The sequence below is a fragment of the Channa argus genome, chromosome 14 (assembly GCF_033026475.1).
Source record: "Channa argus isolate prfri chromosome 14, Channa argus male v1.0, whole genome shotgun sequence".
In the NCBI taxonomy this organism is placed as follows: domain Eukaryota; kingdom Metazoa; phylum Chordata; class Actinopteri; order Anabantiformes; family Channidae; genus Channa; species Channa argus.
In genome coordinates this window covers 6,912,123-6,926,105 of record NC_090210.1, presented here as the reverse complement: position 1 = coordinate 6,926,105, position 13,983 = coordinate 6,912,123, and the positions used below count along the sequence as shown (strand labels likewise).

General features: G+C 41.5%; 2 protein-coding genes across 2 annotated transcripts; both read left to right on the top strand.

Annotated features, from left to right (window-relative positions):
• Positions 1-58: 58 nt before the first annotated feature.
• On the top strand, positions 59-5,390 carry stap2a (signal transducing adaptor family member 2a). Its single transcript, XM_067529390.1, has 11 exons — positions 59-334; positions 1,058-1,129; positions 1,210-1,329; positions 1,415-1,471; positions 1,567-1,718; positions 1,820-1,951; positions 3,152-3,221; positions 3,954-4,056; positions 4,143-4,238; positions 4,315-4,443; positions 4,525-5,390. The coding sequence occupies exons 1-11, from the start codon at positions 227-229 to the stop codon at positions 4,578-4,580; spliced, it is 1,095 nt and encodes a 364-aa protein (XP_067385491.1). The 5' UTR covers positions 59-226; the 3' UTR covers positions 4,581-5,390.
• A 1,720-nt stretch (positions 5,391-7,110) lies between these two features.
• sema4e (semaphorin 4e) lies at positions 7,111-13,901 on the top strand. The gene is made up of 15 exons (XM_067473952.1): positions 7,111-7,796; positions 8,637-8,944; positions 9,071-9,216; positions 10,028-10,090; positions 10,178-10,276; positions 10,378-10,477; positions 10,727-10,837; positions 10,985-11,136; positions 11,287-11,465; positions 11,562-11,718; positions 11,881-12,103; positions 12,234-12,349; positions 12,443-12,600; positions 12,693-12,745; positions 12,835-13,901. Exons 2-15 carry the CDS (start codon positions 8,821-8,823, stop codon positions 13,503-13,505), a joined length of 2,352 nt encoding a protein of 783 aa, XP_067330053.1. The 5' UTR covers positions 7,111-7,796; positions 8,637-8,820; the 3' UTR covers positions 13,506-13,901.
• Positions 13,902-13,983: the final 82 nt, after the last annotated feature.

Genomic DNA, 13,983 nt, shown 5'->3' with positions numbered 1-13,983 from the left:
CCAGAAAAAAAAAGTCTGATTTACGATTTATCCCCCAACCATTCATTTAAAATCTGTAAAATCTACCACCCGTCTGCATGACCCCCCCCCCCCCCCAAGACACTGCAGACTACATCAGCCAGCTGTTGGATTATTGCCACAGCACTATCTCATCGGGGAAGGCGTGTCACTCCCCGAATTACTCAGCGCCCCTTTGTCCTCGCTCGGTGCCCAGCCAGCAACACTCATGGCGGCTGCATCCGTGAGGCAGCGCTCCGGGTCAGGGGGACCCCGGGCGCAGCTTCCGCCCTGCTACTATGAAGGTTACCTGGAGAAGCGAGGACCGAAAGAAAAGGTAGGTGCGGTGGGTGCAGATCGAGTGCCATGTTGTTCCCATACATGTTGTAGATAGGGGGTGGTCAGTGTGTGCGTGCGTGCGCGCGCGCGCGCTGCACACCGGCTGATTCCCCGTTCTTATTGAACTGTCAACTTCCTTATTTTGTGAGAATGGGCGAGGCGACAGTGTTTAGTGATGACTGACTTTTACACAGCAGATCATGGAATTTTAGTCCAGTTAGGTCTAGGGTTGCAAGAGTCGCTTTATGTAACAATTTATGAATGAACCTATGGATTGTGGAAACCGGTGCATTTTAATGACGAGCCGTGTAAATCCCATTTTAACGGCCAGAATTATAGTATGTATCACAATAGTATTTCTGCTAAGCATTTTGTTTCCCGAATTCAGTACTGACTCTGACATTCTTCTACTGACAAATTATGCTGATAGCCTCGCAGAAGAGCATTTTCAATATCTAAAATAGATGGTTGTAGTGAAACTGAGTTCTATTATTATGTATGGTGATAACTAAAGAATGCCAGACCCCTAAAGACCCCCTCCCCGTCACCCTCAGCCTCATTGTAATGCGTGGCTCAGGTGCAGGATATTGCAGTGATCCATGGCCACGGATTGACAACAGCTGAGCACATTCTGTCTGTCTTGAGACAGTATATGTTACAGTAAAATGTTCATTGTCCATTACACCTCTGTTTTAAATCAGCTTATTTTCACATGTGACAGGCATCCAGGAGAATGTGGACCTGCCTGTGTGGGAATTCTTTATATTTCTTTAATAATGCCAAGGACACTCATGTAAGTTTCACACTACACATTTTGTGGATGTACAGCACAGCGTGCTGATGCTGAAACTTGTGTGTGTGTGTGTGTTCCAGTATGTGGAAAAACTGGATCTCAATGGGTTTGTGTCCCTGAAGGATGACTGCAGCCGGGACCGAAATCTTGAGGCAGCCAGACTCATCCTACGCATGAAGGATGGAGAGACCAAACTTACAGTAATGCAACTCAATACAATCACACAGACATTTAAAAAAAAAAAAAAAAATTCACAAGGTCTAAACCTGCTGTTGTCTTTTGCAGGCACCTAACTTAGAATCAAGGGAGCTGTGGAAAGGCTTCCTGTATTCTGTCACAGAAGTAATTATTGTTCTTTTGCACACATGCTACACATACGTCCCTGTACCAGTCTGTCTCTCTTCTGCTGTTTAATAACAAATTCTGTCCAATCACAGCTCAATGTTCCATCCTGTCTGACCCTGCTGCCGGGCCAGCTGCAAATGCTGAAGGAGGTAGTCGACAAAGAGAAGTCCAGACGGAGAACTCGCACTCCCACTCGAGCTCCTCCTTCACCTCTCTCTGTGCCTTTAGTAGGAGAAATCCCACCGTGAGTGTTCCTCTGAGTGACTTTGAATTTCCATTAGAGTGTAAATATACGTGAAAAAGTTACTAATGATACCATCACTAATATATGCATGTGGCATTTAGGTGTTTTCGACCTGTGTCCCGGACAGAGGCGGAAGTCCTCCTAGAGAGGCATCCAGACTGTGGCAACATGTTGCTCCGTCCAGGCAGAGATGGATGCTCTCTGGCTGTTACCACTCGACAAGACCTTAATGGGTAAACACCTGCACAATAAATGAGCATTAGTTTAAGGAAAGCTCTGAGTTTGTTCACCCTGTGTTAAGGGAAACTGAGATTACTTCCACTCTGAGTAAGTTACCACAGTAACTCCCTGCTGTGGGATCTGAAAACGTTTCATTTCCTCATTCATACTGTTCATATTGGAGTGCAGATCTGAAAGCATTCAGATTTCAGACATTTACGTCAGGAGACTACCTCTTTTATGATAAATCAACCAGTATAAAGTCATAGATCCTCCTCAAGTTTAAACCAGCTATAATATTAACCAGTGTGCACTCATCCTAAGCTAACAATAAAATTCATACACTGTCCATCTGTCTACTGCTGTGACTGTGGACAATAGGAAAACTGTCAGGTTGTCAGTTGGCTATACTGCACTGAAACATGAAAAATTCCTTTTATTAACAAAAAAGCATTAAGCTTTAGAAACATGACACACATCTGCCTTGTTTTCCTTTCAGCTGTTCCCTTTCGAGGGTCACCACAGTGAATCATGTGCCTCCATCTAACCCTGTCCTCTGCATCCTCTTCTCTCACACCAACTAACTTCATGTCCTCTCTCACTACATCCATAAATCTCCTCTTTGGTCTTCCTCTAGACCTCATGCCTGGTAGCTCCAACCTCAGCATCCTTCTACCAATATATTCACAGTCTCTCCTCTGAACATGTCCAAACCACCTCAATATGGCCTCTCTGACTTTATCAAACATCTAACATGAGCTGTCCCTCTGATGTCTTCATTCCTGATCCTGTCCATCCTCGTCAGTCCCAAAGAGAACCTCAACCTCTTTTTCTTCAGTGCCACTGTCTCTAAGCCCTACTCAGAGACAGTGGTAATCTATATATAAATACATGCGGTATTCATTACTTTGTCTGCTGTCACAAGCATTTTGTCCCTATTAGATTATAGTTGAATATTTAGACATTTGATAAAGGCACTTTATCATCTATCCAAGTCTGCTAAATAAAAAATGAATGACTCTGAATAAAATTTTCTACGTTAATGTCACATTGATATTTTTTGGACTGTGTTGTTAAACCCAGAGTTCAGGTTTAACATCAATTTGTTAAGCCTGCTTCCTGAAATTGCCTCCAGTCACCACAGCTACAAAAACCACAAACATACACACTCTTCAGTGGAACATACTGTACATACTTTGTTTCCTTTGCTTTAGGTCAGTGTTCAGACATTACCGTGTGACTCAGAGGGACCAAGGTGGTTACATCATTGATGTAGAAAATCCTGTAAGTGTTTAATCCTAAAGCATAATGTGTGTTTGTACAATGTTCAGGCCAAATCTTTACAATACTTGATTTATATATTCACCTTTTTAATATTGTAATTATAGTTTTTTCACATCATGATGGCCTAATGGCACTGTAACTGGCTGGCATTTTAGATTGATGCATAAATGTTCTAAGGGACGATGTTGACAATATTGGGACAACTGTGGCACAGGAGGTAGAGCAGTCGGCCACCAATCCGCCACCAATCCCATGGTTGTTGGATTCCTGGCTCCTCCTGTCTCATGTTGAAGTGTCCTTGAGCAAGACACTAAACCCTAACTTAGTTGCTCCAGGTGAGTGTTGGCCAGCTGCATAGCAGCTCCCCCCTCGGGATGTGTGTGAGAAGGAGTGAGAGCAACTGGGTGAATGAGAAGCAGTGTAAAGCGCTTTGAACACTAATAGGTAGCAAAGTGCTATATAAGTGCAGACCATTTACATTTAACAGAATGGTAAAGTTTTCCATCAGCTTTACTTTGCTGTCAGAGAAAAAAAAAAGAATTTTGGCAGGAACAAATCCAGATTAAGCTTCTTATATTTACATAATTTCTTTGAAGTCTTTTTTATCTCTCAAGAGGTTTTTGGGATCTTTGGGAAATGCAGAACTGAGAATGTTGCTTCATCCCTTGACATAACAATGCTGAACACTGTATGTAAGCTTTAGATATGAAAACAATAACTTTTCTTTTGTAGATTCCCTGTGCTTCACTTCATGAGGTTATTGATGCCCTGGTAGAGAAGACAGCAGGAACACTACAGCCTTTTCTTCTAGAGGAGCCGTACGAGGAGAACATCAGTGAGGCACAATATGTCCATTTATGTTTTTTTTAATCTTGCAAGCAAACTGTAATTCAAACCATATCATTTTAATTGTGTCCACAGCGTATGTTTCTGCCAACGATGAAAATGGAGAAAGGATCCTGCACACTGCCCCCTCCAGCCCTCTGCCAAAGGCTCCTGCCCTGCCTCCAAAACAAGGTTTGTTTCTTTCATCTAGACTACACACAGTCACAGACACACAGCAATAATGATCACTGTTTTCATTCTGGTGCAGACCGTTGGTCCAGCAGTCCCTTGTCCAGGTCTCCCGCTCCAGACCGCCGCATCCTGACCTCACCAGTGCCGGCCTCGCCCACTAACCCGATGAGACGACTGATTCTCTCCCCTTCACCTCTTACACAGTGTGAGTAGATGGTGCAGATCTTGTCAGGCGTGGTTGAAACATTCTATTTCAGCTTAAAGAGCATTTTCTGTCTTTCCACAGCGCTCAATGAGGAGCTCAAAATGAAGCTGGAGAAGAGACGAGCCAGTCAGGAGTGACTTACTCATAAGGAACAATTTCCTGTTACAGCATACTCCATATTCAGTGCCAGACCCCATCTCATTATGTACTTATCCTGTCTCTTCTAGTTGAAAGACAAAGGACTACAAATGCCGCTTTCACAAGAGGAGCTATGTAATGTTCTGGGTTTTTTCATATTTGTCTCAGTATATGGTTGTTTGACTTGACATACATAAATGGACTTGGAATAGCTTTTTAACAGAAAAACTGTTTGGTAAAAAACACTGGATAAGATTTAAATAACGATCCAGTAGTGCTCTGTCCACATACGTAAAGCTGTTTACACACTGCCTGTGAGCAAAAAAAAAAATTTGCCACAACAATCGTATTCCTTCAGAATACAGCCTACAAGAACATGGAACTGATGTGACTGGCAGCTAAAACCTAAAGAACCACTGACACATACCGGACCACCAACTGAGCCTGATGTTTTCTTGTCTGAGCCCATGTCTTTGTGCTGAGCTGCTAATCTTCCCACAGGGAAACTGGAGACTATAGGAACAAACAAACTTGGAGAATGTAACTAACATCTGACCTGAGACACTTTATCTACTCAGAAAGTAAAATAAGCCAGGTGTGCTCAGTTTTCAGCTTCATAATTCTCTACGCTCACTTCATCTCATCTTACGTGGCTGAAAAAAAGAAATTGACTAAATACAATCAAGTAGGCCAGAAACTGACAGTGGGGCACAGTCTCTGCCTGCTGCCCTCACCGCAGTCTGTTAATCTATTGTTTATTCACTGACACTGATGCAGCTCACTGACCTCTTGAACTGTTACTCTTGGTGCTTATTTTGAAGTGTTTCCTTGTTCTCTGTGCACATGGTACTCCCATTTGTGGAAACTCCTGATGATTTCTGTTCCTCTTCAAGGAAACTAGTGTATTGCCTTCATATGCAAGGGTGCCCTCTATTGGAAAAGCTGTCAACTAAACAGTAGAACCTTATCAGTGCACAGTCTTTTGGCATTAACAGCTCCTCTTTGTCATAGATCAACCATTGATGTTGCAGATTAAACCTGTAGACCTTTGGTTTATTACTGCATTACTCCACACCCTACCTCTCTACTGTTTAATAACAAAATTACAATTTACTACAGATCTAAAAAAAAAAAAAAAAAAAAAAGGATTTCTACATGGGAAACAAATTTTTGACATTGCTTTCAGATCGCGAGTCATTGCTGATCAGAAGCGTCTGGGTACTGCTGGCAAACTGGTCAAATACAGTGGACAGTTTCTTGAATGTTTGTACATGATGTGTTGTGTGTCTACTTGATCACTATCAAAGAATAGTGTTTGTTAGATATAAAGGGTATTAAATTGTTTCGCATGAGTCACTGTTCTTCCTTGCCTTTAATTGAAAACCCAAGGTCTTTGTGACAATAGAAGAATGGGGATATTAGAATGAAAGAAATCGATATTGTGAGTGGATGATTAGCGAGCATGCCAGTCTGTTCACTATTTTTTAAAGATGATCCACATAGAAGACACTGTGTCAGCAAAGGTTTGCACTACTTCAAGTTGTTGTTTTTTTTACCTTTTATCAAAGAAAGTGCTCAGGGTGGCGTGACACGTTATTTACAAGTCAATAAGAAGTGGTTAAAAGTATCTACTCAAGTAAAGTACTTTTAGGCACTTGTTTTGGTAAGTATTTTATGATATTTTATACTTCACTAAATATATCTGACAGTTGTTACTCTGCCAATTAAAATCATTATAAGAACATAAAAAAAGTATATATTATGGACTAATTGGAGGAGGAGAGTTTATATACTCAGTATTAAGCAAAGTATTACATTTAGCACATTTGCGAGCTGCAGCATTAAACGCAGAATATTGCATTAATAATATATAACAGTCATTATTATAGAAATGAGTCATTCTAGTAGTAGTAGTAATAGATTCACTTGTAATTGGCTTGACTTTACTTGGTTTCCGACACTTTTGAAATTGGCACATACCACCTCTGTTGACCTAAATTCACGGCACAATGCGGAAAGCCAAAAAAAAAAAAAAAAAACCACACGACGTCGGGTAGAACCCAACGGAAATTGATAAACATTTGTATGTTTTATATAGTTTAGTAATACTTTAAGCAAACACATTTTATTTAGAAATAGTCGGTTAGTTCAGTTATTAACGATTGTGTAAATCAAAATTGAATAAAAGGCCAAAGCATCACATTTTAAATAATTTTATTATGTTTATAACTCAAAAGAAGCGCTACTACCACTTTTATCAGCTGTTTATCAGCCTGCATTCAATTGAAGAGGCTTTCCCCGCCCTTGCCGCTACTGAATGATCGGAACACCGGCGTTGCGAAATGGAGTGCGCCCAAATAAATTTTTACGAGATACCAGGTTTTTTTCCCCTTAAGCAATTTAGCTATTTATCTAATATCCTTTTTATTTTTCCCCTAAGAGCGTAGAGCTAACAGTCCTTTTTAGAGCGTGTATGAATTTATTTTTACTTCTATTTGAGCTTTTTTTTCGTGAATTAAAAAAATAACTTAAAATCATACAGACAAACTACAAAACAAAAATTGTGTCGGGTTTGTCAGTAAGTGGAGGGACGTTGTTTCCACATGACTATAACATTACTTCATCTCTCCTGTTTTGACACGTTTAGTTAAACCAAACAAAAGACGGGTCGTACCGTGGTCTCCCCCCAGCTTCTTGGATCAACTGCGTCCTCCGCAGACACATCCAAGTGTGAGGAAACAATGAAAATTTATTCAGACCAAAGATCAGCAGCGTCCGCGGTCTGTGCGTCACTTTGAGAGAGGTAATAGAAAAAAAACCCTGCGGCGTAAAAACACCGGAGGTGCGGCAGCAGCAGCCATTCAGAACCTTCATACAACGAGGTGTGAGCGCTGAGGGGCTTTGGACAATAACCGCTGGGTCTTTAGAGAGGACCCAACAACCAGAGGCGCTTTTTATCTGGTGCTTGACAGAAGTTGCCGCTCAGAATCTGTGCAGACAAACCTGAACTTGAAGGACGAGACAAAGTAGCGCGTCAAGAAGCAGCGACGCGTGTCCGCGGATCGTCGCGTTACTTGTGGTTTTGACAAAGTATGTCTGAGTTTAAGTATCAACCTGCTAGTTAACGAAGAGCTAGTGTGTTAGAAATAGGGTAAAACAGGTGTTTGGAGTATTTAAATGGAAACCCCCGCAGCTTTGGGCGTGTCGGTGCTCAGGTAAGTGATAAACTTTTGATAATGTGTTGACGTTACCCGCCGTTTTTTTCACTTTGCCAGTGGGTTTGTGCCAGATTAAACTTAAAGCCAGGCACGCGGAGTAAAGTAATAAATATCACTAGTACCCCTCGCTCACTACTGCATTATTAACGCAAATACAGATTTCAGAACAACTGTAGCGAGCTTCAGGCCGGGGGGGGGGAAGGCAAATATGTGAAACATCTTATCAGAGCTGCATTCTCTGACATGCTACGGCTCATCAGCAAAACTCCGCACACCTCTGTTGAGAAATGAGCACCTACATCACTGGTGGTAGTAACACTAACGAACAAACTTTTTGAAATCAACAACTGTTGTTCAAACAGGAAGATACTGAGTTTTGCAAGTGCCGTTTTTTTTAACCTCGGTTAAGCGGGAAATGAGTAGTAGGTAGTGGTCTCTATTCCGTGTGTGTGCGTGTGTAAACGTGGTGCGAGCTTCTCTCGTCTACAGCAGACTTTGGCACTCGATGTGAATCTCTCATTGTGTGCTTGTGTTTGGTGCTGAAGTTGACATCTCTGCACCCTGCTGAATGCCTTTCATGGCCCTGCATTAACATCACTATGGCTCTGACAGAATTACTGCACTGCTGACTTTAGCTCACTCTGCCCTTTCTGGCCATTTCCTTACCTTTTTTTTGCTTTGTTTCCTTTACTGTGTGTTTAACACATCTTTGTTGTCCCCTTCTCTCATTTGCTTTGTTAGTTTAGTGGTTTGCCATCTTTACGCTAAACATTTTCTCTGTCAAGTCTCACGTTTGGTGAATTGATTGTGATATTCATAAAACATTGTCTCTTTCAGCTCTCCTCAGCTTTGTTTCTTTGGTCTGTGCCATCTATCATGGATGACCTGCTGAGTGGGGCCAGTAAAGGGGCCAGAACCCTTCAGTCAGTGCAGACTCTATCACGTCATAGATCCTATTTGCTGTTCTATCCCTGTATAAGTGACTGTTAGGGGAAACAATAAACCTTAGATTCCCCTTAACATGAACAAAGGAGCCATGCATCCGCTGCTGTCCCTCTGTGTCTTTTGGCTGCTGCCCCTGGCCTTGATGCTGGAAGAAAACTTACGGTTGGGCTGTGTTCCCCGCAAATCTGTGCCCTTTGACGGTGAGTGTTGCTCTACATCTTGTGTAACCTTGGCTTTGGGTACAATGTGCCATCTCACATTGCTTAATACAGTTTAAGTGTGACTCACTGGAAAACATGGTTTATTTGTTTATACACGGTCTGTAGGAGATCATGCTCACCTGTTTCGTGAGGAGGGTGTGTTCAACTACTCCATCATGTTACTGAGAGAAGACCTGGGCCTGCTAGTGCTGGGTGCCCGGGAGGCACTGTATGCTCTAGACCTCAAAGATATCACCAAGAAACTTGCTTCAGTAAGAACGTTTTTAGTTAGAAATGTGGTTAAATTCACTTCTGTCTTACATCGGGGCCAGTTATGATGTAGCTTTGCCAATTTATTACCAATTTTATTTGTTTTAATTGAACCCGTTCAGACTTTCTCTCAGGCATGTATCCCATCCAAACACACTACTCAGTACTGGACATCCCCCTAAACCCTTTTAATACATTTAGTGTTACTAATTTGAAATATTTCAGATAAAAAATAGCTCCAGTTACTAAATATGTGATTATAAACCTGGTTCAACACAACAGCTGTGTGTGTGAGCAGAGCAATAAGGATTTTTTATTTTATTTGTTAAGCAGTAAGTGCTACTATGGAACTTTTGTTAATGTTCTCATATATTGAAAAGTTAAAAGGGCAGTTATACTGGCTCCCCATTCACACACATTATTTGTGAAATGTTATCAATGGCATTAATATGATCCTTGTCAGAATAGGTGTAATTTCCAGCTATTGGAAAAACTTGTTTGAGGTTATTGGTGCCAAAAGAGGGTCAATCAGTTGTCACATCACATCCAAGGGTTCGCTTACATCTTTAACAAGAACTTCAAAAGTTTGGTTTTTGAAAAATATGTTTATACTTTTTTGTGTGTTATGGACTAAAGCACATTGTGGCCATAAAAACCAATTACAAGTTAAAAAGTTTTTTTTAACTGTACTTCCTTCCTTCAACTGTTCTCTGCTTTCTTAACTGTTAGTCACATTTACCCATCTGTAAGACAAAAAACACTTGAGTGCAACAGCTGTGAAGTGTTTCACGAGAATTGATGTTACTATTCTAGGTGAAATGGGAAGTGACGGAAGATGAAAAAAAAGAATGCAAAAAGAAAGGGAAAGACTCTGAGGTGGGCAACTTTTGTGCTACTTAGAGTTGATGAAATATTAATCAGATGGAGTCATTTTTATTTAATTTTGTTTTAATGCAATTTCAGTTGGAGTGTAAGAACTATATAAGGATCCTGCATAAGATGACGGATAACAGGATGTATGTGTGTGGAACCCATGCATTCGACCCAGTGTGTGATTACATGGTGAGAATTCAGATCCATATCTCACATTGTACCAATTCATCCGAATCGATTGCTGTATAATTTTTCCAGTTATTCTGGCATTAAACAATGTCTTTGTTCAGTCGTATGCAGATGGAAACCTGACTCTTGAGAAGAAAGTAGAGGATGGCAAAGGGAAGTGTCCATTTGATCCTTTCCAAAGATATGCTTCCATCATGGTTGGTGAGTGGCAATACGGTACCTTGCTTAAATGTTTAAAGGGTAAAGGATGCACGTTTCTGAAATTAATGGTAGTTTCAACAATGACATGCCTCTACATACAAGTAGTTTGTTCATCTGTTCTCTTACATCTGCCCAAAACAATCAAATGCACATCAGCCAAACAAACTGCTCCATTAGGTGACATGAATTGTCCTTCCAAATCTTAATTTATAAGATGACCAAAGTCTGTTTGCTGTTTCCTTTCATCAGATAATGTCCTGTACTCAGCCACTTCAATTAACTTCCTGGGCTCTGAACCTGTCCTGATGGGCAGCTCTCCAGTTGCCATACGCACTGAGTTCAAGAGCTCCTGGCTTAATGGTAAGATGTAGTAGTATGCAATGTATGTTTTAAGATCCTACATTCATGGAAACACCTTGCTGTTTCTATGCTGAGGTGAACTAACCGTGAATTGCTTAGTAAATGAGTCAAAGTTGAAGTTTTTTTTTTTTCTTCTTTCTATGCTAGAGCCCACCTTTGTTTCCATGGCACAGATGCCAGAAAGTGAGAAAAGTGAGGACGGGGATGATGACAAGATTTACCTTTTCTTCAGTGAGACAGCTGTGGAGTGTGACTGCTACAATAAACTAGTGGTCTCCCGAGTGGCCCGTGTCTGCAAGGTGAGACGTTCACACTGCAAATGCTTATTTGTTAAAAAAACACTTCCTCAGTTGCAGTCATGCCGCCGTTTCCGCTGCACGGTTGTATATCCCCTTTATCTACATGGTTTTTCCATTTGATTTTTGTGGCATTATGATGTCTGCACACAGGGGGACCTTGGAGGTCAGAGGACCTTGCAGAAGAAGTGGACATCCTTCCTGAAGGCCAGAATGGACTGTCCAGTACTGGAATCCCAGCTGCCCTTCATTATCCAGGACACTTACCGCTGGTGTGACCGTCAGCGGCACTGGAAGGACTGTTTGTTCTATGCCATCTTCACACCACAGTCGTATGTTTGAATCAGTAAATGAGTGTTAGAGTGAGCAGGGTTACTTTCTGTCTTTGGTGTACCACTTGACTCACACTTTTTATGTGTGTGTTTCAGGGGCACATTGGACTTGTCTGCAGTGTGTGCCTACCGCGTTTCTGACATCAGCAGAGTTTTTGCAGAAGGGAAATACAAGACCCCAGTGCCTGTAGAAACCTCATTTGTGAAGTGGGTGATGTATAGCGGAGATGTCCCTGTCCCTAGGCCCGGAGCTGTGAGTCTTCCAACTCTTCTCTGTGTGTGTGGGTGTGTGTGTGGGTGTGTGTTTGGGTGGGTGGGTGGAATAAAGCCATTTTTTTCCTCTCAGCAGGAAGCTGATTTCTTTTGTACTCTGACTCTGTTCTTCTCGCTTTTTCTTCCTCTCTTCTGTCACCAGTGTATAAACAATGAGGCTCGTAAAATGAATATAAATCGAACTCTGGACCTTCCAGACCGGACCCTTCAGTTTATCAAAGATAGGCCCCTCATGGACCAAGCTATCCAGCCAATAGGGCAGAAACCTCTGCTGGTGCGAAGGGGAGCCACATTTACAAGCATCATAGTTGATAATGTAATGGCTGCAGATGGTGAGAAGCACCGTGTCATGTTTATAGGCACAGGTACGTGCAGGGCTGTATCAAAGCTCCACACAGCTGCTGTGTGTGATTTTAATGAACAGACATCAGTGTTATGTATACGAACATATTTGTTAGCATATAAATCTCACGATTCTGTGTTTTATCCAAAAAGCTGAGGGCACCTTATTGAAGGCACTAAACCACGATGGAGAGATGTTCATCATAGAAGAAATACAACTTTTCCAGCCTCCAAAACCTATAAAGATTTTAAAAATATCCAACATCACGGTAATGTACAACTAAATAAATCACTGTTCCAGTGAGTTTATTGTGTATTACACTAACACACTGTTCTGTGTCTGCTCCATCCAATGTGTGTAGGGTCAGCTCTATGCAGGTTCAGACTATGGAGCAGCTCAGGTATCACTGGCCACCTGTGAGAGGTCTTTTTCCTGTATGGACTGTGTTCTAGCCAGAGATCCATACTGTGGCTGGGACAAAGTTACTAGGAAATGCATTGTCCTTTCCAGCTCACAAAGGTATGGAGCTGTAATAACCTGTAGACCAAGCGCTGTTGTTAGTTCTGTCCAAACTAACTAACTAAGTCTCTCTCATACACATTGTTCTTTAGAGAACTAATCCAAAGTGTGAAAGACGGAAATGCTTCTCTTTGCCCTGATTCTGGTGAGTTGCAGTTTAACCAGAGAATCTAACTGTGGTCAGTACAACTGTCTCAAATGCTCATGGAAAGGATTTTTTTTTTTTTTTTTTAGATCCTGTTAAACCTAAGAATCATTCTGTCTGGCAAGGTGGAAACCTGAGGCTCAGTTGCCCTTTGCCTTCTAGCTTGGCAAAGACCAGCTGGGAGCTGGAAAACATCCTTCTGAAGTCTTCAGCTCGTCTTCAGCTACTAAAGGATGAACTGCTTATCTTCAATGCTTCAGACAGTGATGCTGGTCTGTACCGCTGCCTGTCTGTGGAGCACTCCAAAACTAAAGCGTACAAAACAACTGTGGCTGAGTACCAGGTCAGAATAGCTCAACCAGTGTCAGGCAAGGGTGAGACAGTGTTGCCCCGTTCTCTGACGGATGGCCACTATGTATCTAGTCTGCAGGCCATAGTCGTGCTGCTTGTGCTTTGTCTTTTTGCTCTCTTGGCCTGGAACTGTTACAAAGGCCACTTAGCTATCCCTTGGAAGTGTGGAAAAAAAAACGGCGAACAGGGCCAGGAGGCCAATGAGGACGGAGGTCCTAACACCAATGTCAGCCACCAAGATGCATTGAGGACTGCAGTGGTAGAGGAAAAGCCCCTGGTGCTGGGAACTGGCAGTAGTAATAACAACCACACCACAGAGGAGGCAACTTTCAGTGCTGCAGGGGAAAATGATGCCCCCAGAATAAACTTGCCCTCACTGCAGTGTGTTAATAATGAGTCTGTAATTTGATTAATGTTCCAACTGAGTGCAGTTTAACAGATAAATGTAAAAGCTAAAGTATTTGTATCTAGACAGAATTATTGGTTAGCTGTAATATTGAAGCATGTTGGAATATAAAAGCCTCCCAAGTGGCTAAAACCTAATTTTTAGTATCGGCACACCAAAAATATTCTAAAAAAAAAAAAAATTTGTTTTTCTACTGTCATGTTGTGCGTGTAGATTAGTTTCCTAATGTCTGTAAATATTATAGATTTAAATATTTTGTAAACATTGATTTAAGAATCTAAAATAACAAATTGAGACATTTTCTAACCACTAGCTGCAAAGTTTTACTTTTCAAATGTCGCCTAAAATGTACATGCATTTTTTTTAATGTAACAAATAAACAATTCTTCACTGACTTTGCACAGGTCTGGAAATTTGGTCTCCTCTTGAAGATCAAGTTTTAGAGGTCTCATTTTGTTTTTCATTTCAAGTCTAACTCTGA

What these genes read in the sequence shown, in the direction of transcription:
- stap2a (XM_067529390.1), top strand. Translation starts at nt 227, where the DNA reads ATGGCGGCTGCATCCGTGAGGCAGCGCTCCGGGTCAGGGGGACCCCGG. An exon ending in ATGGAGAGACCAAACTTACA is followed by an intron (nt 1,330 to 1,414) that starts GTAATGCAACTC and finishes TGTCTTTTGCAG; the next exon opens with GCACCTAACTTAGAATCAAG. An exon ending in GCCGTACGAGGAGAACATCA is followed by an intron (nt 4,057 to 4,142) that starts GTGAGGCACAAT and finishes TTGTGTCCACAG; the next exon opens with CGTATGTTTCTGCCAACGAT.
- sema4e (XM_067473952.1), top strand. Translation starts at nt 8,821, where the DNA reads ATGAACAAAGGAGCCATGCATCCGCTGCTGTCCCTCTGTGTCTTTTGG. An exon ending in CAAATCTGTGCCCTTTGACG is followed by an intron (nt 8,945 to 9,070) that starts GTGAGTGTTGCT and finishes CACGGTCTGTAG; the next exon opens with GAGATCATGCTCACCTGTTT. An exon ending in TGTCATGTTTATAGGCACAG is followed by an intron (nt 12,104 to 12,233) that starts GTACGTGCAGGG and finishes TTATCCAAAAAG; the next exon opens with CTGAGGGCACCTTATTGAAG.